Here is a 27,855-nt window from a genome sequence, read left to right on the forward strand (position 1 = left end):
TTTGATTCTTTTTGTAAATTCAGTGAGACCAGGGACTCCATGTCTCTTGTTCATTTGTGCCTGGCATCCAAGGTAGCATTCAGTAAATCTTTTGACTGGATGGAGGATGAAAGAAATTTAATTCATCTAAACCAGGGCTTGAAAACTGGCTACTTGTTGCATTTATCCTACATATAGTCTCTTTATTTTTCCTTTTCTTTCTTTCTTTTTTTTTTTTCACTTTTAGAGTTAAAAAAAAATTGTTTTTAGGTGCCAATATAGTCAGCCTTCCATATTCCTGGTTCCTTGTCCTCAGACTCAAGTAACTGCTGCAGATAGAAAATATTTGCAAAAATGGAAAGAAATTGTGTATGTACTGATTATGTACAGACCTTTTGCCTTGTAATTACTTCCTAACCAATACAGAATAACAAATTTTTGCACAGTATTTACATTATATATTTGGTATTAGAAGTCCTCTAGATGTGATTTAAAGTATGGAGGAAGTTGTGTGAAGGCTCTATGTGCTATTATGCTATTTTTCTAAAGAACTTGGACATCTTCAGGTTTTGGTATCAACTGGCAGCAGGGGTAGATTGTCCTGAAACTGATCCTCCCTTGGATACGGAGGGATCGTTGTTTAAAAATAGGAACATTAACATACAATTCTGGATTGTTTTTCTTTTTATCTGGAAAACTCAGGAGATCTGACAGCACTCAGCTGGACTTCCCACTTGGCAGTGACTGACTAGCAAAAACATAGCTGCCTCCTTCAGCTGGGGAATATCGTCCTAAGTCCTCACTTTGTCTAAGTCACTCATTTTGGCCTTTGTGGTTGTCTGAGTTTGGAAACTGGAAATTGTTAACTTTTTTACCTTTGAAATTGCGTCTTGTGTTCATGTATATCATGTTTGAAATATAGCAAAAATGATTAAGATTTATCAGGTTTCCCCATTCTGTTCCATACTAATGAAGCCTTTTAGTTTTCTACTTGCCTGATGACTTGTAAAATGCATTAAAATGGGCTCTGGTTAATATGGCTTTGTAGAAGGGTTTCAATTATGCTTCTTACAAGTTAGGACTCATGGTTTCTTTTCGGTGAGCAGAATTTGAACCCCTGGGTGCCACTTTGGGCACTCACCAAAGCACAGGAAGGGCCAAAGAAATAAGCAGGTAGCTTAGCTCTAACTATAGGGGACATTGAACACAGATGTGAGGTGTGAGTGTTGTGAGATCAGAAGTGCTGACCCTTGGGTTTATAATTTTTACAGTTTTCAAGAATTGAGTCAAATATTTATTGAGTTTTTTTAAAAGTAAAATTTTCCTGGCATTATTTAGAGGAGGCATTTTTAAAAAACAAAATGTATGTATTTTGACTTTTTCTTTGAGTGAGATTAAATTTGATAGGTTTCCAACCTCAGATTTCTTTTTGTTTTGAAAATATATATCTGTCATGATGAATATGTTGTAATAGCTACTGGTATATTTCAGAGTACAGTAAAAATAACATATACACACAGGAAGAAAAGATGAGACAGTTCTGCATCCAGAATAAAAGGCATATGTTAATACATAATTGGTTTATGTAGGGAAACTCTTCTCATTTTTTGTCCAAATAATTGATTTAAAAATATGACTGTGTAAAGTATGTATTATACTCCAAACATGACAGTAGTGAGGAAGCTCCAAAAACTTAGTGACATTAATCTCCAGGATTCAAATGCAGATATTCATTCTTGTTCTTCTCTCTGTCTCTTGCATTTCCACATGCACAAATACCCTGCCAAGAAGCCAGTTGCTAAAGTGCCATAATATATCTAGCTAACCTTGGGTCTAGCTACTTTTGGATTATATTTGTTTCTGCATTTAAATGAACATTGACCAGAAGTAGTTGCTTCTTAGTCATTTTTTCTGGTCTTCCCTCGTGTTTTAATATCTTGAAGCTAACCATGATGGTTCCTAGAAGAAACAGAGTTCACATGCTACTTTATGTTTATGCCTATACTATACTGGCATGCTTCTCAGCCCTGGGCCTTTTTCCTTAGCAGGCAACCATCAGACTAGATCATCTGTTGAGAAGGGAGTGTGGTTTATGAGCAGCAGGTGTGTTCAGCATGATCATTAAGCAGAACAATTTGCCCCTGCCTCACTCTGACCTGCTCAGTGCTTGCCCCTTGCAGTATAATTAGAGAAGCCTTTGGTCACAATGGACAGTCTGCATTTAGCAAATTATACCCCCAAAGTTTTTCACCTTGCAAACAGTTGGGCAGTTAGTGGAGACAGCAAATAGAACTGAAGAAACTGTGGTCTTGTTTTGGGTGTAGGTTGAAATACGTTGTACTTAGACAACATAACATTTTAATGACTCCTCCTCACACAACCTAATTGGACACATGAAAAATGGACAGGCACACAAGTTCATTTTTCTTCATATCTAATATTTGGCTCAAAAGAATTGATTCATTTAATTTGAAAATAATAGGAATGGAATCTTTATGACAACTTTACGATGTAACTACTCTATAGGTAAGCTTGTACACACAACTAGACCACAGCTGTTACTTCCGATTCTTTACTGCCTTCATTTAACTATCCAGTTCTTGTAGTTAAAGTCAGCACTGAACATGTTACTTTCTCGCATGGAGGTTTCTTTGGTCTTTCTGTTGAAGTGTTGAGTTGCCATTTTAGTTTATGCATATCTTCAAGTCTCCTTAGTAGAAGCTTTTCAAAAGTTATAAGATTGCTTGAAGTAGCACAGTGTGCAGAGGTAGTCATTAAAAAGTGGGAGCACTCTCAGTGTCATAACCCTAGTAAACCACTTAAAAAATGAAAAAACTGACTGTGACACTGTGGAGCATGTGTTTTATTTAGTGATGCAGTTTGGTAGCTAAATTGTTCAGAGTAATGCAGCTCATTCATCTTTTGTGATTTCACCATTTTAATTTTTATTTTGCATTGCCAGAACGGGCCTATTTAAGGCACATTTGAACTCTAATTACCTTGGCAAAAGGCCACATGAAAAGCATCCTTACAGAGAGATTCTTTTTTATAATTTAGTGACTTACCTCATGACTGGAAAAAACAACTATGATACAAAATACTAATATAAATGATGAAGGATGGCATCTGTTTTTTTCTTTAAGGGTTGTGATAGGAAATCAGACATTAGGTTTATATAAATATCCTGTCTGTGAATTATATCTGTTTTAAAGGCATCAGTCAAGTGGAAGGTTGAGTGATAAGGATATTATCTTTTCCAACTGGGTGTTTACATCCAATTTACTTTTCAGAGTCTCCCGTCTTATTTTAAAGTGGTTTACTCGGGAATTTAGTAAAAACCACCACTGCACACTGTGCGACTTCCAACACTCCTGGAGCTGCAGAGAATGTCCACTAACCAGACTTGGAGACAGCACTGCACCAGGTGTGAGCCCCTTCTTTGGAGGGGAATAGTGGCTTGTTTTCTAGGAATTATCCCAAAACCACCAGGGGAAGGTGTAGGGCAAAAGATTCTGTGGGATTTCAGTACCTTAAAAATATAAAATATTATAAAAGATCAAATTTTCATCATTGAAAGGATGCCAAATATTTGACTAAATTTTTGGCCCTCAAACTTAAATGTTACTGCATAAGCTGGGTGATCATCAGAAGCTTTTGGTCTTAACAACTTTGACTTGCGTGGTTGTGGACAATAACTTAAATTGTTATAAAAAATGATTGTCAGTTGATACTTTGATTTCTTTGTTTCTTTTTCAGTAGAGAGAAGGAATAGTAACTCTTTGAGGGCTTATGAGGTGCTAGGACTGGTGCTAAGCAGTTATATACATCATTTCATTCAGTAATCATGTACCCTATAAGATGGCAGTCATTTTTATAGGCAAAACTTGAAGTGAGAAAGGTTAAGTACTTGCAGCTGGCAAATCACAGGGCTGGGATTTGAATTAACTTATGTCCTCTTCCAAAACATAGGTCCTACCTTCTGGGAAAGGGGAGCTGCCTGGGTTGAGCATATCTCCCATCATCAGTCTTATTCAGGTCAACAGTACAGAGATTGGGGTGGATTTTGCACAGTAGTTGACTGTAAAGTATGCAAAGGAGACTTCCTTTTCATTATCTTATGTGGTGCCTTAACTCCAGAAGGTGGCAGTGATTCTGGCTCTGATGTTTGAGTTCTAAGTGGTGTTGTGTGAAGAACTGGGGGGCGGGCTTCTGTTTGGAGGACAAGTTTGGGAGTCAGGTCTTCCGAAGTCCAGCCCAGGTCACTGAAAGGCTCCCTCCTTTTCCATCAGGAATATTTCTGTCCCTGGGCCTAGCACCAGGGGAGCAGTTCTTCTGGGGTCAGTAGCTGTGATAGTGGTAGCTAGAGCAGAGTGCTGTGCTCCTCGGAAGTCTCACGAGGAGAGATAGGAGAGAGCCATTCCACCCTTCATGACCATTCCAAAATTACATCATCCTAGAGGCAGATTTTGAGAATTAAATCTAGAAACTTGTTGTAAGAGTTGGACCTGTTAGGTGTTTTTTTCATTCTGTATTTATAATTATTTCTTTTAAAGAATGCCAAAATTAAAAAAATACCAAAAATTGAACTGTTCAAAAAGAAACTGATCATTTTACTACACAAGATTACCTTAAATCTCTCACCTCTGCTTTTCCTGTTCTCCAAGGGGAACATAGAATTGTCATGCAACATTCATACTGTGAACTGTTACCACACCCATTTGCTAGTGAATTCTTCATATTCTTTGTTTTAGATTGATGAAGGACTTTGTCTCTCCTCAAGATGTTAATTATATGTTTCAAAATCATGTGTTCTGTTAAAAATCACTTACACATAGCCTTGGAAAGAGAACTGGAGGCAAGGAGTTGCTTCAGGGTGCAGAATATTGTTTTGGAGGCCTTGGGAAATAAATCTTAAGAGTTAGTTCATTTACCACCAAGACATATTTAGTCAGTGTATATAAACAAAAGAAGTCACAGTGTGCCTGGACATTATTTGTCCCAGATGGAGTTTAAACTTGGCTCATTATACTGCACTGATGTCATGGTGCATAAACTGGCCCCAAATTAGACGTGCACAGAATCTGCTATGTGCTTCTATGTGCTGAGGGCGTGTGGGGAGGAGGGGCGGGGCTGGGTGGAAAGTCTTTGTCACATTTTTTCTTCTCATTCTGTAAAGACTAGTGTCAGTCTTGGATGTGGACTTACTTGGTTCAGAATGAGGGAAGAATTGGAATGATCTTTTCATTTGTACAAGTTGGTATATGTGTGTGCTCAAGGATGTGGTTCTTCCAGGACTGACTATGAGTGTCCCTGGCTTTCTGATACTTGCTTAACTGAGCTGTAGTGCTCAAATCTAGGAAGGAAAACCTGAAGGCATTATCTCTCTCTCTTTTTTTTTGGTGCTACTGGGGATTGAACCCAGGGCTTTGCAGAAGCTAGACAAGTGCTAAGCCTTATGTTTTTGCAGGGCATTTTTCAGTTCTGTTTGCCCTGAAATCTTCACTCTGGATTGTTTCTTTACTTTTTAGTGGTCCTAAGTATTTAGCTATGTAATTCTGTTTTCCTGGATTATATAGTGGATAACCTTTTAAACTAATTGCTTACATGTCTAAAAAGGCAATTGCTGAATGCTTCTTGGAGGATCTGGCTGAGTTTTTAATTCTTCTCTGTGCTTTGAGAGGGCAGCTTTTGGGTCAGAACTGCCAGGGGAAGGGTTTTCTCTTGGACTTCAGCACTTACTAGGAAGTTTCCATATTCTGTTGTGGTATAGCATTATTCTTTATTGCTGGCTTTCTTTCTGATATTCTTAATTAGCAGCATTTCCAGGTAATTACAGTCATTTTGTAGATACAAGGAGCTTAGATTTCAGAACTTTCATGATGGACTCCAGAGTAGCTCCTCTTACTGGGATTCCTGGAAGCCAAAACAGACACTGGAATATGGACGAGCTGAGAGCTGAGCCTTTAGGAGAACCAGTGTTTCCCAAATAGAAGTAGAAACTCTGGTTAGATGTGAGAACTGGGTGATTTTAGATTTTATTGAGAACCTGAAAGACAGAGTTGGTAAGTTTTTTTCTTGAGTCTCATTTTACTTGTCATCGGTGGGAACTTGGGGATATGATTAACATTGAAATTTTGAAGACTGGTAGTGTGCAGTGATTCTCCTTGGATGTGTAATTATATTTGTACTCCTTTCCTTTTGGTCAGCAAACCAATGAAAACTGTGGAGTGGGCAAATATAGACTACCAAGACTGTTTGGCAAGTTGCCTAGAGATAAAGGATAGGCGTTCTAGATTGGCTACTGAGTGCTTTCAGAGTTAGTTTTTTAGAACAAAAGCCAAAAAACTGAAGAGAAAGAAATAAGGGCCAGAAAAAGTCTAGAAGGGAAAAGAGACATAAGAGAGATGCAAGCCGGTTGTAGCAGTGGTGGAAACGGGAATGGTAGAAGCATACTTAGATAACAGAATTAGAATGATAGGAAGTAGGAAAATATAAAGTACCTATGGCTTGGCGACCACAATTTTAGGAAGCCCAGTGTTGTTAGAGGGCTGGGCAGAACTATAGAGCAGGAAACTTTGAGATTGGGTAGCCATAGTTAAATTTAAACCGTGAGTTTTTTTTTTTTTTTTTTAAACTCTTACTTGAAACAACATAGTCCCTGAATTATGTTGCTAATGGATATTTCATTAGTGTCTTTGTTGAGTTTCACATGCCTAGTGTCTTGCCTCCCAGTTTGAGCTTCTCACTGCTACCTGAGTTACCTACTAATGCTACCTTCTTCCTGCTCAGAGTAAAGTCTAGACCTTTAAGTAGGGCAAATAAGGCCCTTTTGAGGTGGCTTTGGTCTGTCTTTGCGATCACACCTTTGGTTCACAGTTACATACACACACCATATGGAAATTCAAGTACGGTTAAACATATCCAATCATTCAAGCCTCTGTGCAGTTACTTGTTTGATTGTTCTTTTGCTTACCCACTTGCAGCCTCCTAACCCCCTTTAATTAGCACTCGAACTACAACATTTCCTGGTTTCTAAATGCTTTCATCTGTGTCCCTAGCACTTGACAGCATGTAATGTTATGTCTTAGTTACTTTTCTCATTGCTGAGACAAAAATACCCGACACCCAAAGTTAAAGGAGGATTTATTTTAGCTCACAGTTTGTAGAAGTTTCAGTTCATAGTCAGCTATTTCCAAGACAAGGTGGCATGGTGGGGGAAGAGAAACATTTCATGGCGTGGCATGAAAAAAGCAGCAAGCAGCCAGCCTGCCTTCCCTTTTATCCCATTCAGGCCACCAGCTTTTTGGGTGGTGCCACCCAGAATTATGCTAATTTCGATCAGTGAACTAATTTAGTACCATACACCCTTAGATCCAGCCAGCTCTAAAAAGTCCTGTCTGTGAGCACATGAAGCTTTTGGGGGACATATAGATCCAAGGCATAACACGTTTCTTTACACAGTTAATCATATTTCTCTGCTATAGTACCAACATACAAAATGGGCAAGATTATGTTATTCTTATCATAGAATCATCCGTGCTTAATACTGTAAAGTGTTTTGTAACTACATAGTAATTACTCAGTAAATAAATTGAATTGAATAATCAAGGTAATTGCATTGTGTTGATTTAAATAAGGGTAATATAATCAATGCAACGCCAAGGCCTAAATAGGTGGTAATCTGTTCAAGGAGCAAAGAGGAGTGGAGAGGGGCCTCTTTTGTCTTTTCTTTCAAATCCTTCTAAAACTTGCAAATTATGTTAATATGCTCAAAGTAATAGTCAATTGTAGAATTTTAAGCAATTAAGAAAGTGGTAATATAGGAGAATTAACTAGAATATTTAATGATAAAATGTGCTCTGTCAAAGGATGGGAACATTGTTCATGGGCACGTTATTTCTTATGTCTAGGGGGAAGACACTGTTATTTGACCAATATTGAAATAGGTTCTGAAAATTATGGAATATTAGAATGTAGACAGTTAAATATGTTTTCTCGCTGGCCTTGAGATTCCTACATTAGGTTTGCTTGATTAGGTTTAATGCAGCCCACCAGACATGTGTGACATTAATTAGCACTTCGGTGGGGATTGTGTTGCTCTGTCTCAGACAATCAAAACTAGACATGAAGAGGCTGGAGATTCAGCTCAGTGTTTCCACCACCTGCCTCGAAGGCGCAAGGTCCTGAGTTCGGTCCCCAGTATGAAAAAAACAAAAACAAAAACCCCCCCAAAACTAGACATGAGATAGCCTGATCTGTATGGAGTGGGACACATTAGATTCAGTGTGCAAGGCATGTTCAAGGTAGGGTTGGTTAGGTAGAAAGAGGCTTGAGCTGCTAATTTTCCATCAGTGTGTTTAGATCCAGGTCTGGGGACACAGGTGTGTGGATGGGATTGAGGAGTGGAAAGGTATTGTACCTCACTTGATCAGTATCGATAACAAGGATTAGACCTGAAATGGTGATGGTAGGAGCCAGATTTTGTTCCCAGTGAGCATAATTCTTAGCTAAAGGAAGTGGAGTTATATTTTTGATACTCAACTACTCAGAAAAATGTATTTAATAAGACAGAAATGATTTAAATAGATATCATGGTGCTCCAAATGCACATATGTATTTGGTAGCTGTTACTCTTAGCTGGTAAAAAACCATACTGAAGCTTACTTAGTATTTTGGGCTTTTATGTTTTTAGTCTTTGTCTTTAAAGTCGTGTGGTTGAAACTTTAGATTCAGGTGTTAGTGACTCTTTTAAAAGAAGCTTTTAACTTAGTTTGGGGCATCTATATTACATTATGCATTTTTTTCCATTTAAGGTAATGGTATATATTCTTAGCACACAGCAGCTCTTTTTGTAATAGAATCTCTTTATTCAAGGCAGTATGCAATTAGAGATACAAATGTACAACTTCTTATAAGCAGCCTTTGTATTTTTACTACTGACTGTAAATGTTTTATTTTTATTTAAATGTCCCCCATCCCTAATCCCATGCCAGTTCCATTTGCCAGCCCAAGGTGGGAAGAATTTTGTGTTATCTGAGGTTCTCTTTCCAGTGCCTAGAGCAATGGTGGTGAACCTGTTACCACTGAGAGCTCTAAAAGGTTCGCCATCACTGGTCTACAAGAATACCTGACTCATTCTGGGTGCTCATTAGTGTTTGCTGAATTGTGGCAGACATGTAGTAGTACTTCCTCTGAGGAAATGAAGCTTTTGAACTCTTTTGTTTTTATTTTCTGCAGGCATAAAATTGTATGGCTTCAGTGTACAAAGGTGTCCCACTTGGCTCGTCTGACTTCTTTTTTCTTACTAATCATTCCAGACTTTTGCTGCTGCTGCTGCTGCTTCTGCTGTTGTTGTTGTTATTAATGGCAGAAGATTTTGGGGAAGAACATGAGAAGTAGCATCCAGTGATTGTGATATTACAGCAGTTAGCACCTTGGTTTATCTCAGGCTGCTGGGGGTGGTGCATTAAAGGACTTAAAGGATCTTCTGAGACTAAATTGTGCCCTGTATAGAAGTTAGGATCCCTTTCTACCTAACCACCATACTTTAATTGCAGGTAGGAAGCTCTGCTTCAGGGAGTGAGCACAGATTACCTAGAGGGGAGCTTGTCTTGGGTCTCTGAAGTGCCTTTGACCCAGTTAACAGTTTTCTCATAGCACATTTTTGAAGTACTATATCTGTGTAGACATTTGACTTCATGTAACTGCTGTCCATTGTGGTCAGGCAGGGATGGATTATGATGCTAGCTCAGGCACTTTGTAGTGACTTTGAACAAATTTCTTGTGTTCTTTAAGCCTCAGTTTTCCCATCTGTAAAATCTGGTTAATGGTACCTACCTGACAGACCAGCTAGGTTTAGTAAGTAGTAACTATTTTTGTAGTTGTTATAGGGGAGAAAAAAGACTTGATAAAGTAGCTTACATAATGCTAAATGTAATTTTAGAAATGTCAGAGTATTCTGTCCAGGGAAACAAACTTTGAACCTTCTATCCTTTGAGGAAATCAGGGTATTAAAAGTTTGGATCATTGAAAAGTGTCCTAAAGTCCTGGAAGAAACAGAATAAGAGCATTTATCCTACTGGTTTATGTTGACCACCAAAAGCTTCACACACTATATGTGTCCCTGTACCTTGATCCAGTGTTGTTTAAATAGTGAGGCAATCAGTACTTGCCTATCATCTTCCTAGATGTATTCCTAATCTACAAGCTCATATCTTTAACCCTGGAACATTTTCTTTGTGTGTGTTATTACAAAGACCATTATTGATCATCAGCCACTTACTTCCCTTTTCCTGATTTGGAGAAGAGAAGAGGCTCAGAAGACAACGCTTATTTTTCACTTTTGCCTAATAATGCCGCCTGTGGTCTGTGGCAGATGGACCAGGGTCTCAAATCTGTGTGTTTGGGAATCAGGTGTGTGTATGTATCTCTGTGTGCGTGTGACCAGAAAATAGCAACCAGAAACAGGTAGTACTGATTTTTATTAAGTAAAAGGTCAATTTTTAAAAGCAGTTTTGGGTTGAGGTTCCTCATTTGTGGAATACTTGCCTACAGTGTATAAGGCTCTGGGTTGGATTCCCCAGCACCACATAAATAAATGAGAGCTATTGGATGTTCCTAGTTAGAACCCTTACTTACATGGAACTCTTTTGCAATTTTTAGGTTGTATTATTTTTTTCCTCTTAAAGATATTTGTTGGTATTAGTTTATTTGTACATGAAACAAGTTAGCAAAAGACAAATGTTACAAGGTATAGCAAATGGAGAATAGAAAAGACATGGGGTCTCCTCTCCCTCCTTGGTTTATGTCCTGCATCTCGGTTGAACTTCTAAGAATGCTACAAATGCACAATTTCATATTTGGTCAAACTCTCTTACTACCCTTGCTGAAGCATTTTTGATGGACATTGCAGTGATTACTTAGGTGGCTGGTGAATTTTTAATTTGAGGAATAAATTAGGAATTTTTCTGTAGGAGTAATCTTAGATATTGTTGCTTCTGTGGTTAATCAGCCATCCCATGTTTAAATTTCCAAAGTAGCTTTGCCTTTTCTCTTCTAATGAACGAAAACAGTAAGATCTGCTACACCTTGTTTCAGTCTGTTCCTTGGGTAAAGTCTTCTCAGAATACTGGGTTTAGCCTTTTTCTCAATTGTATTAATTGTCTGGTTTTATTGTTTTTTGTGGACTTCGGAACAGTGCTCACTTATTTTTCTTTAAGCCTTGATAAACTGCCTGTGTTTATTTCAGGCTTCTTGGTTCAGGTAGCATTAGTGGATTTGAAATAGATCTGATGAAGCAGTAGCCTGAGGTATGCACCTATGCTTTGATTAGAATGGTTCTTTGTTAAGAAGATAAAACCTATCAGCGATTACAATCTTTGTCTTTTTTTTCTTATTCTTTTCTGTCAAGACGCAGAATACAGTATAAATCCATTTAATGCTGACTTGGGAAAAGCAGGAAGTGGTCAGTGTGAGGACTCAAAAATGATGAGGTTTGGACAGCAATGTTATGTTTTTACATCCTGCATTTAAGAGAACTTGTAGCAGTTACAGCTGCTTTGTGGCTGAAGAGAAGAGAAGGAGGGCATCAGAGAGACAGAGAGAGAGAGAGAGAGAGAGAGAGAGAGAGAGAGAGAGAGAGAGACTGACTTGTGTGATACTAAAGGTTAGGCACCCCAGTCTGCCAGGGTGTGACTCATGCTCCTCAAAGCAGGGTGATGCAAAGCCTGCTTCGGGGGTTCATTCAAGACTGCTGTCAGAACAGGTCTTTGGGCCGGTGTGTCAAAATTGTATTTTTATCTTTGCAGTTGACAGTGAAAGCAGCAAGGTTGGTCAGCCTTCTTCAGTATAATGCAGTGCTTTCTTGTAAAATATCTTAGTGGCAAGATGAATACAGATTGTTCAAATAGTGACTTTGCTCTTACTAAGAAAAATTGGTTTTAGGACACAGGAGATTTGCCTGGTTTCTGAGGTATCTTGGTAGATTATAATCTGGTTGCCATAGAAACTCAGCAGCAGTGAAAATTACAGGAACTAAACCTTTGAAAGGAGGTATTTTAGTAGGCTGCTTAAAAGCTCTTTACCTATCATCCTTCCCCCTGAAGAAGTGATGTGGGAGTCAGGACTTCCCTCCCTGGATGCCTCCGGGCCAGGCTTTGAATTGTGGCCTGGTGTCAGTAACTGAAAAGGAACTGTTCGAGGCACTTGTTGTGCAGTATGGTAGGAAGATAAGTGGCAATCTGGAGCATACCCCAGTTCAGCAATCCTTTTTCTTGGCTGGTGAATTGTATTTTCAGAACTGGTACTCAGGGCACATTATCTGGCAATTAAGAATGTGGTAGAAGAGAGTATATGAATTTATAAGTGTCAAAGAAAATCTGGGACACAGAGTCTTGATGTCCATTGATTTTTTTCTCAGCTAATTAAGTTCACAGGCATATATTATTAGCTTATCTCTAGAGTTTTAGACACAAAGCAGATGATTTTGTCTCTATTACAGTGATGCTAGAGTTTGACTAAGTACTTTGAGAAAAACAAGCATAATTCTCTTCATTGAAATATTGTTTTATCTCGTAGTAGAGGCATGCTCTATATTTATGTAAAAATAAGGTTAACTCAGATGATTTTCATGTTAAAGGAATGGCTCTAAAAGCTCGGTTTCAAGAAAGCAATTGAAATGTTTTATCACTTTAGAGATCTGAAGGGATTTCCTTTTGAGTTCTTAAAATGGCACGGTATGTTTACGTTGGTGAAAATTTGAATACCGAAGGCCGAAAGATTATTGACACAGTTACTGTACGGGAAAAATAAATTGCCTTGAAATAACTTATCATTCAGAATGAATAGGAAGTACCAGGGATGAACCTCGAACTATTCTTTTCCAGTTAATTTATTTCCTAATTTTAAAGGTTTTAGTATCTTAGCAGTGTCTTCTAAGGTGAATTATTAGAAGAACCAAAATAACATGGATATTAAAGGTTTAATTTTAAAGGTGAAATGACTTTGATAGTGAAATGACTTTGATATTAATGAATACTTTAACAAAACTGATAGGTGATAGTATATGTAGTAAAGTTGACTTTCAAACTACATCTTATGAAAGCTTCATTTCAGTTAAAATAATTGTGTTCAATGGTTTTCCTTACGGTTTATGACTTCACTCATTCAGTAAAAATAGTGAGTTCTGATTCTATTCCAGGCAAGGGGCTAGATCCTTGTGTCACCCAACTAAAGAAGGAAAGGCATTTAAAATAATTGCCTAGTTAACTAATTGCAATTGTAAATTTTAGGAAGAAGTGGTAAAGTGGAGAGTTTGTTTTAGAACATCTAGTGGGGGACTGCAGCTGTCTTGGGAGTCAAATGGCATGTCTTAAACCGAGAAGGATGGATAGACATTGGCTGGTCAGGGAAGGAATAATGTCAGTGATAGGCAAGGATAAGGGAGCACGGAACAGCATGCTTAATGTCTAAGCCAAGCGGGAATAAGGCTTACAGCAAAACCTGTAAGCACGGCAATGACATCCTATTAATTTCTAAAATATGTACTGATTCTTTGAATAGTGTTAACCTTGAACCTGATGATTTTTAACTATAGTTTTTTGGGGTTTTTTTGGTACTGGGGATTGAACTCAGGTCCTTGCGCTTGCGAGGCAGGCAGCGAAACCGCAGAGCTAAATCCCCGGCACACTTTAACTATAGTTTTTAAGTTTGGATTATGCCTTTTTAATTATATTTAGATATAAATTAGTGATTTGCCCTTTTATTTTATTAGAACAGAAACTGTGAGACTGTTGAAAGAATATACTTTGCCATTCCTGCTCATGGTCTAGTCTTGGAAGTTATCTTCTCATATTAAATATTGAGGTTCATATAACTAAAAAACTAACTCTGGGTCGTGGATTTAAACATTTGAGTTTGGTGGGACTAATTAGTAATACCTGCTTCATTCTGTGTTTATACATAGATATTTTAGCAAACTCTTTTTATAATTTTCCTTTATAAGTATAGTGGTCTTTTTTTCTTCTTCTTTAAGAGTTCATGAGAGGAAAAAAAGGAATTGTGCTTCCTAAAAAAAAAAAGATTTTTTTAAAGTTGAATTTTGCAAGTTACATAAGTAACACAGGAAAATTCACTTGGTTAAATGAAAGTGCATGTATCCCTTGTCCCCCAAATTTCAACCAGGTTTATGATTTATACCCTAAGTTTTACATTTATATAATATTCTGTGGCACATACTTCCTACCTAGTACATAAATTTAGATAATAAAACTTGAAGAAAAATCCCAGATGCTTTAGTATTAAATTGAAATTAATGTGTTGTTTTGGCAGGTTATTCTCGTTCAAGTTAATCCAGGTGAGACTTTTACAATAAGAGCGGAGGATGGAACACTTCAGTGCATTCAAGGTAAGGAAATTTTTGGTAAACACTCTAATCAAATAATTTATCCTTTATTATTTTAAAGATGTAAGGTTTTTTCCCCTGAGTCTGCATATGATTCTAGAAGTAAAATGTATCTTTTCCTTTTTTTCTCTCTCTCTGTCAGGTAGTCTCAAATATAAATTACTGTCCAAATGATGCTTTTGGTAGTAAAGTCTGATTTGAGTGCTTTCAGCTATTTATTGCTGAGTAATGAATCACTCCAAAATTTAATGGTTTAAAACAAAATTTCGGTTTCTGTGGATCAGGGAACGGGCATGACCTACCTTGGTCCTAGGGGTTTGGGCTTCCCAAAAAGCTAAAGTCAAGGTGTGGGCTAGACCTGCAGTTGTCTTAAGGTGTGTCTATATCCAGGCTTACTGAAGTTGTTTTTGGCAGCATTTAGTTTTCTGGGGGCTATTTGAAGATTTCCCTTAGTTCTTTGTTAAGCCTGTGACTCTAAGGGAGGGGAGACAGAGACAGAGGGCTTTGGCAGCTGGCTTCACCACAGAGTGAGAGTCCAGAATTCAAGGAAGAGTCAGTAGGTTCAGCCCATAGTCAAGAAAGGTAATTAAACAAGAGTCTGAATCCCAAGAGGCAGTTCCTGGAGGGCCATTTCAGAAGGCTGCCATTGAAGCCTGCCCATTGGCCTCTAATGATTCATGTTCTTTCAACATGCAGCTCGCCCCCTTCAACATCTTCAAAAGTCCTGTGCTGTGTGACTGGATTCTGAGTCCAGAATCTTGTCAACTAAGCTCCAGGTGTGGTGAAGGCTTCTTACGTGTAGTTCTTTAAAAGTATAGCACCTAGGGGTTTTATTAATTTTTAGTTTGTGCCCTGCTAATACCTCTTCTCCAGAGTTTACTTTGGAAAGAAAAGACTTAGATTTGATCATATAGGAGTTCTAGGTAGGAAATTCAATCCAGCTCTGTCATTGGTCAATAAACATTGCTGCTTTGCAAGGCATGATTTGTGATAGCTCTTTTTGGCAGTGAATAGTGAGTGGGATCATGTGGCAGATGATAAGTTGGCATGTAGCTGAGAGATCCATGTTAGCTTAATGATGGGAATTGGATCAGAGGACTCATTTATAATAATTGGACTTGTTTACCAACCCATAAGTAAATGAGAGAAAATATCCATCAGCTTTAGTTTCCCTTAATGAGCTACATAGAAACGGTTTTTCTGTTGCATTAATGCAACAGGATGCATTGCTTTGCAGTTTCACTTCTTTTTTTTTAATCTATAAGAACAAAAATTTAGAGCTCTTTTTTGGGGGAAGGATTAAGTGTATTTTTGAGGGTTCAAGCTTAATGAGTTTTAACTGGTATTAATCTGAAATAATTTAAATCGTTTTATTAATGCTTTTCACTGACTCCCTTTCTCTGACCATTGTGTCCCTGAAATTGGTCTTTGGTATTTTAAACCACTTAGAAACAACTTAGTCTTTGCTGAGGAAAATATGATGAAACTTCGGGTCAAGGAAGAGAGGAAATAAATGTTTTTCCCAACTCCCCAGGATGAATATAATCATTATGTATGGCCAACATGTACTAAGAAAAATACAAATTTAAAAAACAGTATGGGATCTAGAATCTTCTATCTGCTGGTAATATTGCAGTAAATGGGTATTGTCAATTAAAACTTCAGCATCTACTTTTATCTCTTTTTTTAAAAAAAAAATCACACTACAAAAACCAGATGAAAAATTACCTATATAGAATAAGGCTGAGGTTTTCTGTTCAGTAAGAAAGCATTTGATTTCTGACTATTGTAATGTTGGAGTCCCATGAGATGTCAGGGTAGACTATGACTCTTTACAACTGAGTATGTGTAATAGTATCTATAAAAGTAAATTGCTGCAAGATCAACATATATAAACTCTTTCATGCCACCAGAGTTCACTCTTTGGTAATTCTTTATAGTTCACTTTTAACGAGTATTTTTTTTTAAATGGAGTTAGCCTCTCCCCCACTTTTTATTTATTTGTTTTTAAGTCCATGTCAGTAGCTGGTGCACTCCACAAGAAATGTTGCAAGTATATGACTATCCACAATGGAAGCTTTGTTTTTATTCATGATGATACTTGGAGATAAGTGACACTAACACCCTTCCAGTGACTTCAGAAATGCTTTTGACCTAAACCGAGTTGTGAATCCTGTTTATCTTTGGCTGCCCCACCTTCCTATTCTTTGTTCATTTGTGAAGATCCAGAGACTAGAGCTGTCTTCATTTGGGGCGAGATGGTACCTGGCCCAATTAATTGAAATGCGTAGGACAGAATGAGAAGAAACCGGGAACCAAGTGCTGTGCCAGGGCTTGGGAGGCACTGGGACAATGGGATGAATTTCATACACTAGAAAGAGAGTTGCCAGGCAGACTAAACTCCAGATGTAGGTGCCTTGACTGCTACTAATCTCTAACAGGAAGTCACTAAGACACAAAATGAAAAAGCTTCCATTTGCGTTCCAGTGTGAGCTGGTGAATGTTTTACTCCAGCTGAGTAGAGCACAGCAATGTAGAATGTGGGCATACGCAATATATGTGTAAATTCTAGCACACGCTGTTATGCCATCCTGACTCTTGCTGTGTTCTCGTTTCTATCATTGCATTCATTCTGCTCTTAAGCTGTGAGCTTTTTTCTCCCATTTAGTGAGCATGATAGGGATGCTTAAGGAAGCTGAAGCCTGTGGAGATTGATTTGCACTCTAAAATCACGTAGCTGAAAAGAGGCAGGCAGAGCCGAGTTTTCACCCCTGGGATGTCTTTATGTACAGCATAAGTTCTTCATTGCCTTGCTCTATGGCTTTCCCTTAGGAAGGACTCCATTTTCCTCAAGCATGTGACAAGAACAAGGTGGATTCCTTTTTGTGAGCGCCAGGATAGTGGGCAGGAAGCCAGGGTGAGGCAGATATGGTTTACAGAACAAAATAGGATGGTGGAGACTGGGTTTAGGGAATAAGACAGGCACCTTGTTGAAAACTAAGATGTGCTTGACTAGCTCAGGGTCGGGCTAGCAAACAGTCTGATGATGAGAGTATTGTTTTAGAACTCATTATTTCTGCCATGTTAAGATTGGCCTCAGATTTGGGCTGGGCTCAGTTTCCAAGTGGGGTGTCCAGCTCCAGCCTCTAGAAGAGGCCTAGTGCCATGGGAGAGGCTGGTACAGTTTGCCTTCTGCAAACCTGTTAGGAAAGAATCAGAAATTGAGGTATATTATAGTGGAAACTTCCGAGAGAAGCATTTGCATTTTATTAGGGATTAAATTAAAGGCAATGAAGCTTGTGGGGAGAGTTTGTTTTGTTTTAAATTGAGGTGAAAGGTTATTGTTGGTGGTGGCCTTCCTGGAAATTTTGAAATCGTACCCATTGCTTATGTCATGGTTGAAACTATTAGCCTAATAACTTTGCTATTTCAACATTAGATAGGAACTGCTCTGGGGGAAAACCTAGTGGTAGAGAGTGGAGTTGACTTCTGGGCTTTGAAATGACACCATAATGAGGTTCACACCCTTTGCTTGCCCTGTGATTTGTTAGCCTAATAATTTTCTGAGAGATACTATGACATCATTAGAAAGACCCCAAGAACTCATTGTGATGTTATTAAAAGACAGCTTGGAAGTTGAAAACATTAATATTGAATAGAATGGTTGCTCTGGGAGAAAATAGGATTTTGTTTTCATGGGAATGTCCTTGGTGATAATGAGGGAAGAAAAACACAGGAACCATACAATATACTGTGATAGCAGATTCATTTCTAATGGAATATTTCTCAATATTTTCCATGAAACGTGACTCATAGGTCTTGAAAGGGCCACAAAGGGCACAGCTCATTTTCACTTGGAAGCTGGACTTACACCTATGGCATTCCAGACAAAAGATTATTTATTTTTTGGCCAGATGGAATTGTATAAAGAGCTGATTGTTAAGAAGAAGTGTCCTAGCAATCAATAGGAATCCTTGCCTTTGCTTAAAGTGAAGAATTAATAGAGGGCAGCTGTGGGTCTCATTCTTTCATGTCCGTGTCTGGGCTGAGGTGCTGGCAGTACAGCCTTCCTTCCTGTCCAAACATGCTGTCTTTTTATCTGGGCTGTTTCTCTGCTCCCTGTAGAATCCTCTAGCCAGCACAAATACCCAACTTCCTGGAAGGCTCTAGATCTATCTCTTCCAAGAACCCTCCTGGACCTCTGCAGTCCATCTTGACTTTTCTCTGAGTTTGGAGGAGCAGGTGGATGCAACACTTTGCAGTCTAGACACATGGAAACTTTAGCCCTTGAGTCAGACTCTGAAGTCACTGTGACCGGAAACAGTGCCTCCTCTGCCTTGCTCCCCAGCCATACACACAGATCATCGCTGACTGGACTCTTGACTGTCTTTAGTATATTAGGCATGATGATTTTTTCTTTTAAATTTAACCCTTCTAGTGGTAGCTAAAAATGTTTAGTGATGTGTATTTAGTGGTCCCTAAAGTCTCCATAGAACTTTCAAATCAGATTGTTAATTGAAGCTCATCAGTTTGTTTTTGAGAAAAATTTAAATCCTCAAGAACTTTCAGAATGACCCTATATTAATAGTGCAATTTTGTTTTAAGAGTGTTATACATAAATTATGAGCCTGGAGAAAATAGGTGAATATCATGGTGATATAAGAAAATAAAAAAGATTAAAAATCACCATTATCTTAATAAATAATACAATCTAAAGATAGTTAATTGCTAATCATTTTTTGTAGAATTTTTTTACAACTAACTGTTGATGTATTCTGCTAAATTGTATTAAGTGGGTTGACTAAATATGAGCAGAGTGTGTGGTTGGGGGAAACTTTCAAGAGAGCCCTACTTTGAGATAGCACGAGCATTGAAGCTGTTTGAATGTGTGCAACTGTTTTCTTCTTTTTCTTGTTCCCCTTAAGCTCTCTTCAGTTCTGTGTCTTATTCTCCCCCTGCTCCCAGCGAGTGTGGGAACTGTATCATTGATGAACACCACGCTCTGCTCAGTGGCTCAGTGAATGACACCATTGAGAGCTGTTCCATGTTCCTGAATTTCCTTGTTTCCTCCCTCCTCCACCCCACCCCCAATGTATGATTCAGCATCCAGAATGTCACAGGGACCTTAGTGGTACTGTTTTTTTGTTTTTTTTTAATGTGCCTCTTGCCATGTACTTACCAGACTTGTTTGACAGATTAGAATACTGACCTGTCCTTCTTTCTAAGAATTATATGACAGGCTCTAGGGAACTCAGATTGTGTCTTGCTTTCTTTATTTGAAATGTCATGACTAAAATCATAGCTTGCTTGGATTTACAAGCTGAGGTAGACAAATTTCAAAAGTTTCTATGTGCTTTACTCCTTTAATGCAAACTGCATATAAAAGAGAAATCCCTGTTTTACTACCTTAAAACCCAGGACCTGTTTCAAATAAAGCCTGTCTTTAAAGTTTGAAGGTTGCACCCTGGTCTTGACTTAAATACAGTCCGTTTTTCATAAAAAAATTAAAAGTGAAATTACTATAGTATGAATGCATGAAATACATTTGTGTCTTTCATTATGTTGTCTACAGAATTATTATTTGACTGTTTAATTATTTGTAGAAAGTAGAAGTATTTCTATTATATAAGATTTAAGATTTGGGGGGCTTATCTTTCTATACAAGAAACCTCTTTGAAAATCCATTTATTTTGCACTTAGGGCTTTGTGTGAGATTGTTAATAAATTGAAGTGATTTGTAAACACTTAGGCCTCCCTTAAAAATCTTTTAGAATTGAAAATAGAATGTTTTTTTGCCTTGGCTAGCCTCCCTGTTACACTCATCTTTTTTTTTGGTACCGGGGATCGAACTCAGGTCTTTGCCTTTGTGAGGCAGGTGGCGGAAGCACTGAGCTAAATCCCCGGCCCCACACTCATCTTTCTGATAGATCGAAAGCTGTATTTGGCGAGAGTTCAGATAAGAGAGTCTGAATTTTTTGGAAAATCTGAATTATTCCACCAACTTTCAAGTCCATCTTATAACTTTTAAATACTCAGGTTCAAGACAAATCAGTGTATTATGTGTATATTTGCTTTATTAGACAAAAATTTTTCATTTCCCATGCTAGATACGTTTCCTCATGAAATATTGGAGAAAAATGACTTTCAGCTTTGAGCATACTTGATCTTTGAAATGTTTGAGATAAATTTTATATGTTTATATGTTTAGTGTTTCTTCCAAACAGGGACTGATGCATAGCTCTTGGTTACAAATAGGCATTCCATGTGTTGAACTGGATAGGCCCTTCTACAAACAACAGCTTGCTGCTGCTTAACTGGAAGTTTACCAGCAGGGTGTTCCCTGCCAGTGCTACTGAATACTGACGCACCAGTGTATGAAAGGGAAGAGAGGAAAAGCTATGATCTTACAGACCACTGTCTTCATGCAGAGGCTGTCAGGGGACTGAGTTTTGTCAGAACCTGTATTGCTTCCCCAGGATGTGTTGAGTGCCTCCCTGCTGTTCTCTGCCTCCCTCCTCTTTCTCTTCCCAGTTATTGTGATTGTTGGTATTTATTCTTACAGGTGCACATCTATGGAATTTTAAACCATTAGACAAAAACTTCACCCAACTTTCATTGGTCTTTTTTTTTCTCCAAGTGGAGTTCTAGTGATTTGGTCCATTAATGTAAATATTAATTGGTGTTAAAATTTCAGAGTAAATGGTCTATACTATGAACTCTTGGTCTTTTGCTAATTATTAACCTCTTAGCTTCATTTTTCTCTCTTAAGATGGAGACAGGGATTGATTTGATATCTGATAGTGCTGTGAAAGAATCCGTTGTGCCATCACCACCACCACCACCACCACCACCACCACCATCATCATATACTAATGTAAACAGCTTTGCTAAATGGTTTTTTCCTAAAGAGATTACATGATTAATTATGGGCAGTGACTTACTGTCCTGTTTGTGGAAATCACTTGAAGTTCCAGCTCCATTTCCTTGCTTATTTATAATGGGCTTGCTTTCATGGGGTTGCTAATGATGGCACCAGTTCAAATATTTCAGATGGAGATTTATGGGAATGTGTATACTGTTCAGATATAGGATTGTAGCTGAAACAATGAGCCCACTGTTTCATGCATTTAAAGTAAGTCTTGTTGTAGTTGAAGCTTCAGTTGTTGCTTTTCATTTGGATAATAGCTGTTAACTCTCACACCATGCCTGAGCAGCTGTATTCACACTGGCTCTTAGAACCTCCTATTGTACCCTAGAAAGCGGTTCCTCTGAGTGAGGCCCCCCTCCTACAGGCCTGGCTTTTACATTTCCATTAAGTTCTGTACTTTTTACCTTTATTTAGTAACCCTGCTCTTAGATGTGTTAAGGGACTAAGTAAGGCATATTTATATGGTCATTACTGGTCTTGGAGTGAGAGTACTTGGCTTTGAAATCTCTGCATGTTAGTTGTATATTGTAAAATTAGTTCCTTCTCCATACCTCAATTTCTTTTTCTCTACAACTGAAACAATATCTGTCTTGATGGATTGCTGAGAACTAACTGAGATGGTGTGTGGAAAGCACTAGGAACAATTTCTGAGTTATAGTAAAGGCTCAGAAAATAAGAAACATTATTAAGCCCCAGATCTTCATTATTGGTAGGTATTGAACTGCCATTCATTTTTGTTAATTATCACCTAAAAGCATTTCAGAAAACCCACAAGAACTTGAACTATTAGGATTTTTTAGATGTCTTCACATTTGAGTTCTAATACTTCAAAACAGTATGTTTAAAAATTATGCAGTATAGTGTAGTTTCTGTACCCTTTTGTCTCTCAGGCATATTAATCAATGATTAAAATGTCATCTCTGAAAGTACCACTGTTTGGAGTTCTTTAAATGTCATAGACCTTTGCATGTCAGGTAATTTAGAAGAGCAAACGTTGTCACGTTACCTCAGTTGCCTGACACATTTTATTTCACAGCTTTTAGTTTTATTCTTTTAGCTTTTGCTTTATTTGTAGTAGTAGTTTTAATTTTTTGCTTTAGTTTTAGTCTTTTAGTTTTTTTGCTTTACTCTTTTTTTTTTTTTTTTTCCTTGTTCTTACACCTTGAAATAGAAGAGTTTGTGTTAGAGGTGTCTTTAAAGAAGACTGGGTTGAATTACCTAAGGGTAAAGGTAAAATCTTAGTCATCTTTCTATTTTAGTGCCTCTATAACACATCTAGGCATTCAAAAGAGAGGAAAGTCATTTTCTAATTTACTTGTCTTAGTTTGTTCAGGATGGCTTATAAATAACAGATTCATTTCTTACAGTTTTGGAGGTTGGGAAGTCTGAGATCAGTACCCTGGTCTTTCAGTGTCTGATGCATGCTTTCTAGTTCATAGATTCCTTTTTTCCTGTATCCTCACATGGTTGGAAGGGCTGTTGGTCTTTCTTGGGCCTCTTTTAAAGGGCACTAATCCCATTCCTGAGGGCTCCATCCTCTTGACCTATATATGTGTCAAGTCCTCACCTTCTAATATCACTTTGGGGTTTAGGATTTCAATGTAAGAGTTTTGGGACACACAAATATTTAGACCATAGCAATGCTGGTTAAGAGTCATATGAAAGTGATGGAAAAGTTCCTTAATTTACAGAAGCCCCCACCCTTTTGTTGTTACTGTGCATTCATAATTAAATAGGGTTATTTTTCCTCTTGGTTCCACAAATTAAGATAAAGCAGATGAGTCTTTCCGTAAACAATAATTCTGATGAAATCTAACATATAGGTGAGCTTCTTTTACCCTTAAAACAAATGAAAGAATTGTTATATTCTTATAATTTTTTTGGCAGGTATACTGAGAATACCCTGGAACATATTTTTAAGATTATTTATTACTAAAAGATACATCATTTTTTTTATTTATTACTAAAAGATACACCTTTTTTTATTGCCTTTTCTTTGTATGGATAGCCAATATTTTAATTTAGATTACTCAATATTTAATTATTATTATTATTTTTTACAAATTATAGCACTTATCTGTAGTAAGAAGTTCCAGTAAGCTTTGTATCATATCAACAAATCACATGTAGTTCAGATTTTTAAATGACTGTGTTACTGAATGAAAGAAGTTGGTATAATAGTTTTACTTTCTCTGGGCCGGGGATTTAGCTCAGTGGTTCTGCCTCCTTCCTCACAAGTGCAAGGTCCCGAGTTTGATCCCCAGTACCAAAAAAAAAAATAATTTTTCATTCTCCTTCAACAGCACTATTTAACATGGCAGGCAGTAGCAGGTCGCAGGGTAGGGGTTGGGCTGTGGTGAGGGGATGTGGAAGCGGAAACATGTCTAAAGATGTCTAGGAGACATTTGCAGCTTGATGACCAGTGAGAGCTCCCTGAAGACAGGGTGAGGGAAGTCTTTGGTGGGCACAGGTGAATTGTAGAGTGTTTCCCCAAGATGGTGGAACGTGGTCTTTTAGAAAAAAATTGGCCTGTAATGCAAACAAAAGCTACTAAACATTCTTTTAAGTTTGTTCCCTTCTCTTTTCTTAATATATATATAGTCCCTCTCTGAAGACAGTTTAGCCTGATTTGTGAGGTGTTTTGTACACTTATTTGTGAGGATGTGACGACAGTTGAGTAAGTAGGGACTATGTTTTAATTTTTCTAGGATCTATCTCAATATAAATGAAAATGGCTTCAGGATTGCCCACTCCTGCTTTTGGGATATATATCTGAACATACCCTATACTTCTTGTGTGGTCACCCATCAAACTCTGCCCATTAAAGTTGATACTATATACACCTAGGCACGCTTACCTCATGTAAATGTCAAATTAAACTCTGCTTATTCCCATGGTGAAGTGCCAAGTCTAACAGTTGTCCAGGGTTGGATTTTTGAGCATCGTCTCAACGTGTCTTGCAGTATCCAACAGTGTCAGTTTTCTGTGCTTGATTCACTGTGGTGCAGGTTGGACAAAACAAGTACTTCGATATAACTAGAACATGACTTGTCTTCTGTTGAGAATACTCTTTGCAGGTAATTAGTCAGATGCTTATACTTCCATTTTTTGAGTATGAAATAGTCAAAAATGTTAACAAAACATAGCAGAAGTGTGACGCTGTTATTCCGTGCATTAGGAATCAAACTCTCAGGTTAGTTTAGTTAGTCTGAAAAGGTTAAGACAGACCTTATTCCATGGGTTAAGCACTTACCTTTAGAATGTATAGTAGTGCTGGTATCTATAGGCTTAAAGAAGAAAAATCTAACATTTCAGAATTTTTAAAGTGGTTCTATTAACATGGTAGTTTTAACTTTTCATGTCAGAATTACCTGGAAGAAAAAAATGTTTAAAAGTTGATCTCTAGGCTAATTGTAGGGAGTTGTCATATTGTCTAAGTTTAGGGGAGTTGTCAGATTGTGGGGTTAAGGCCTGGACATTAGTCATTTTAAATCCCAGGTCATACTAATTATTATGAAGCAGAATTTGAGAATTTCTGGTTAACCTGACCCTCTGGTTAATCTAACCTAAGCAAAACTCTACTGCTCTGCTTTCTCAGGTCCCTTGTATTGCACATGCTGCACATCTGTCCACCTATCCTGGTTAGTCTTCTTCAGAAAGTTTGACAGAATGGTAAAGGGCTTAATGATCTTTACCCTTGTACATATATTTAAGGAAAATCTACGTGGTGGGTTCTTTACTGAGCCTATTAAAATTGTTCTTTAGCTTTTGTTATAAACTTCTGTAAGTAATAAACAGGAGTCATCAAAGAGAAATTTGGATTTAGTAAGCTTTCAGCAGAGTACAGATTTATTTTACCCGATGTATGTGTAAACATAATAGCACACTTATTTAAAACTAATTCGAAGCTGATTGCGGTAGCTAAGATTGTAGAGTGTAGGTAGAGTTGAAAATGTGAGATGAGGTGAGAAAATAGCCATCTTACAGTTTGCTTTTCAGAAGCTGATAAACTGCTTTTGGCCTTTTTTCCACTGCCTTTTTGAAAGACTGGGGCTGGGACTGCTCACTTGTTTCCTTGATAGAGCAGGCCTGGAACTTTGAATGGTGGAGGTGCCTAGAAAATATTTTGGTGGTTCCTTGGGGTGATCCCACAACATACCCACAATATACGGATCCAGTGTGTGACATCTGGTGTCAGACTCTGGTGATTACCAGTTGGTAGCACTGTGGTTCTCACACTTTAGCATGGGTCACAGTCACTTGGAGGGCTTGTTAATAAGACAGTTGCTGTTTCCACCCCCAGGGTTTCTGAGTCAGGTTTTTTGGTAGATGGGGCCTGAATATTTATCTTTCTAAGACGTTCCCAGGTGATACTGATGGTCTTGGTTCAGGAGTTTGGGGAACAATTGAGAGAAGACATTGGTGTTTTGGGGAACACTTGTAAGAAGGAGCTTTTAAATCCAAAGTCTAAATAGTAAGCGAAAGGGTGGAGAGATACTAGGAAGTAGGGAGAAATTGTTCGAAGGGGAACATGAGATGGGGGAGGGAGGAGGGAAGGAAGGGAGAGATTTTAAGGAAAAAGGAACTGAAAAAATGGAAATACAGCTTTTTATAAATTTGTGGAGGAAAAAAGGTTGGAGTGAAGGGAGGGGAAGGGGACAAAGAAAAAAGAATTAAGATATTCTGTGTACATGTACACATCTCCCGTGATGAATGTGATCTTTACTGCAAACATGTACAGTACTAATAAGAATTATTTTAAAAACTTTACAAATAAATGCTTCCAGGAATATTTTAAAAATGGAAATTTATAGAAGTCAGGCTCATAAATGAAAAAACAAGACTCTTGAGATTAAACTTGGTGATAGAAAAGACAAAAGGAAAAATTTCATGAGAATGAAGAAAAATAAAGAAAAATTGGCTTAAAATTCATTCATTAGTTCAGTTAAAATAAATCTTAACTTTTTTTGTGAGTGTATGAAATATTTTCCCTCCTTTCATTTTCGTTCTAATGATTGTACCAGGGAGTGTCTTTTCAAAGGACTTTTTTGTACAGTCTTTCAGTTTACCTCTTATTCAGTTGCCATTTTATTAGGAATTTATTTTTCTTCTCTATGCCTCTGTTCCCACTTAATTGAGAATAAATAGGATTGCCAGAGATATCCTAGTGATATCTTAAATGTAGTGAAGAGTATGTATGTAATATTCAGAGATCACTGATTTACGAAACTTGTGCAAATATAAAAAGTATTCTAAGGAGCTAATATCATACATTACTGTAATTCAAGTAAAAAGCCCCCCCCCCCCATTAGCTGGAGCATGGTAAAGGAAAAAGCCAAGGGGGAGGATAGAAAGTAGGTAGACCAATATGGAAGTTGGCTTCACTTTGTAAAGTGTTTTAAAGAAACAGGGAGGTTTTAAAGCATAAAACTGAAGGGAAAGGAAATGACTCAATTCTGAATAGATAGGACTCTCCACCAGTAATGATCTGAAGCTGAGGAACATTGCCTCCCCTTGAGAGGCAAGGCGAACTGTGAGGGGCATTTGAGGTTAGGGAATGATACCATAGTAATGTGGAAAACAGGATTATACTTATTTTTTTTCCTTGTGTGAACAGGGAAATCATAGTAGAAATTTAGAACTTGGGTCCCATTTTACAAACCTGTTTTAAGGGTCAAATTGTTGATTCCCAGACTGATTATTAGTTACAGTGGTTACAAAGCTCAATTTTCTCCTGGTCTGTCACTGAGTTCTGTCACTGTTCTGGGAGTTGAATTCATTGATCGTTTTTCTCCTCTTCATTGCACCTGTCATGCTGGTACCAGCAATTAACATTCTTCAGAAACGAATAGAATGACAGTCTTCAGCTCAGATGTAACTAAGAACAACAGGTGCATTCTACCTGTTTCTTGGCTATACCCACAGTAGTCAGAAGGCAAGTAATTAACCACAGAACAAACTTTGAAGAAAATGAGATTCTTTAGAATTTGAGCCAGAATGTTGAAAAATAGCTCTGGATTTATTTAGGAGACATAGGAAATGGCTCAACAGGAAGGGTAAAATAACTTGACTAATCTGCTCTCTTTAAATTCATTTCAAGCCTGTTCTCTTTATTGATACAAATTTACTCTGTACCTTCTTCTTTGGGCAACTTTTATTTTTAGTTGGTTTATATGAGAGGTCATTGGACTTGAACTCATACAGTAAAAATCACTTACTACAATTATTAATTTTTCTTCCTTTTTAATTAAAAAACATGACAAAACCTTCAGGCTCTGAGAAAAGCAGGAGAATTTCCTGTTGCAGGATTAACTTCCTTTCCACTTGATCTGGTTCCATTCATCAGGGCCCCAAGTTTTCTTACCTTAACAGAATTGAACCAGATAATTTCTAAAATTTGGCTAACCTCCCAATTTCTCCTTCCTCTTTCACTTTAATTCCTATAGAGTTTTCTTCCATTTATATGTCTCTGATTTTCATGAAATACAGTACTAAAGCTTTACTTAAATAGGTTTAAGTGTGGGCATACTTCTAGGGCTTAATTACC

At 37.7% G+C, this 27,855-nt stretch overlaps 1 protein-coding gene across 6 annotated transcripts in view; it reads left to right on the forward strand.

Annotated features, from left to right (window-relative positions):
- Positions 1 to 27,855, forward strand: part of Fndc3b (fibronectin type III domain containing 3B) — a 335,425-nt gene that overhangs the window by 74,079 nt on the left and 233,491 nt on the right. For all 6 annotated transcript variants that reach the window (XM_021254196.2, XM_013071609.3, XM_021254201.2 and 3 more), the window contains exon 3: positions 14,308 to 14,383. In XM_021254196.2, the coding sequence (XP_021109855.2) occupies positions 14,308 to 14,383 (76 nt within the window). The remainder of the gene's footprint in view (positions 1 to 14,307; positions 14,384 to 27,855) is intronic.

Source organism: Heterocephalus glaber, unplaced genomic scaffold (genome assembly GCF_053883595.1).
Source record: "Heterocephalus glaber isolate CG9 unplaced genomic scaffold, H.glaber_assembly_v1.0 deba00001504, whole genome shotgun sequence".
NCBI classification, from domain to species: Eukaryota; Metazoa; Chordata; class Mammalia; order Rodentia; family Bathyergidae; genus Heterocephalus; species Heterocephalus glaber.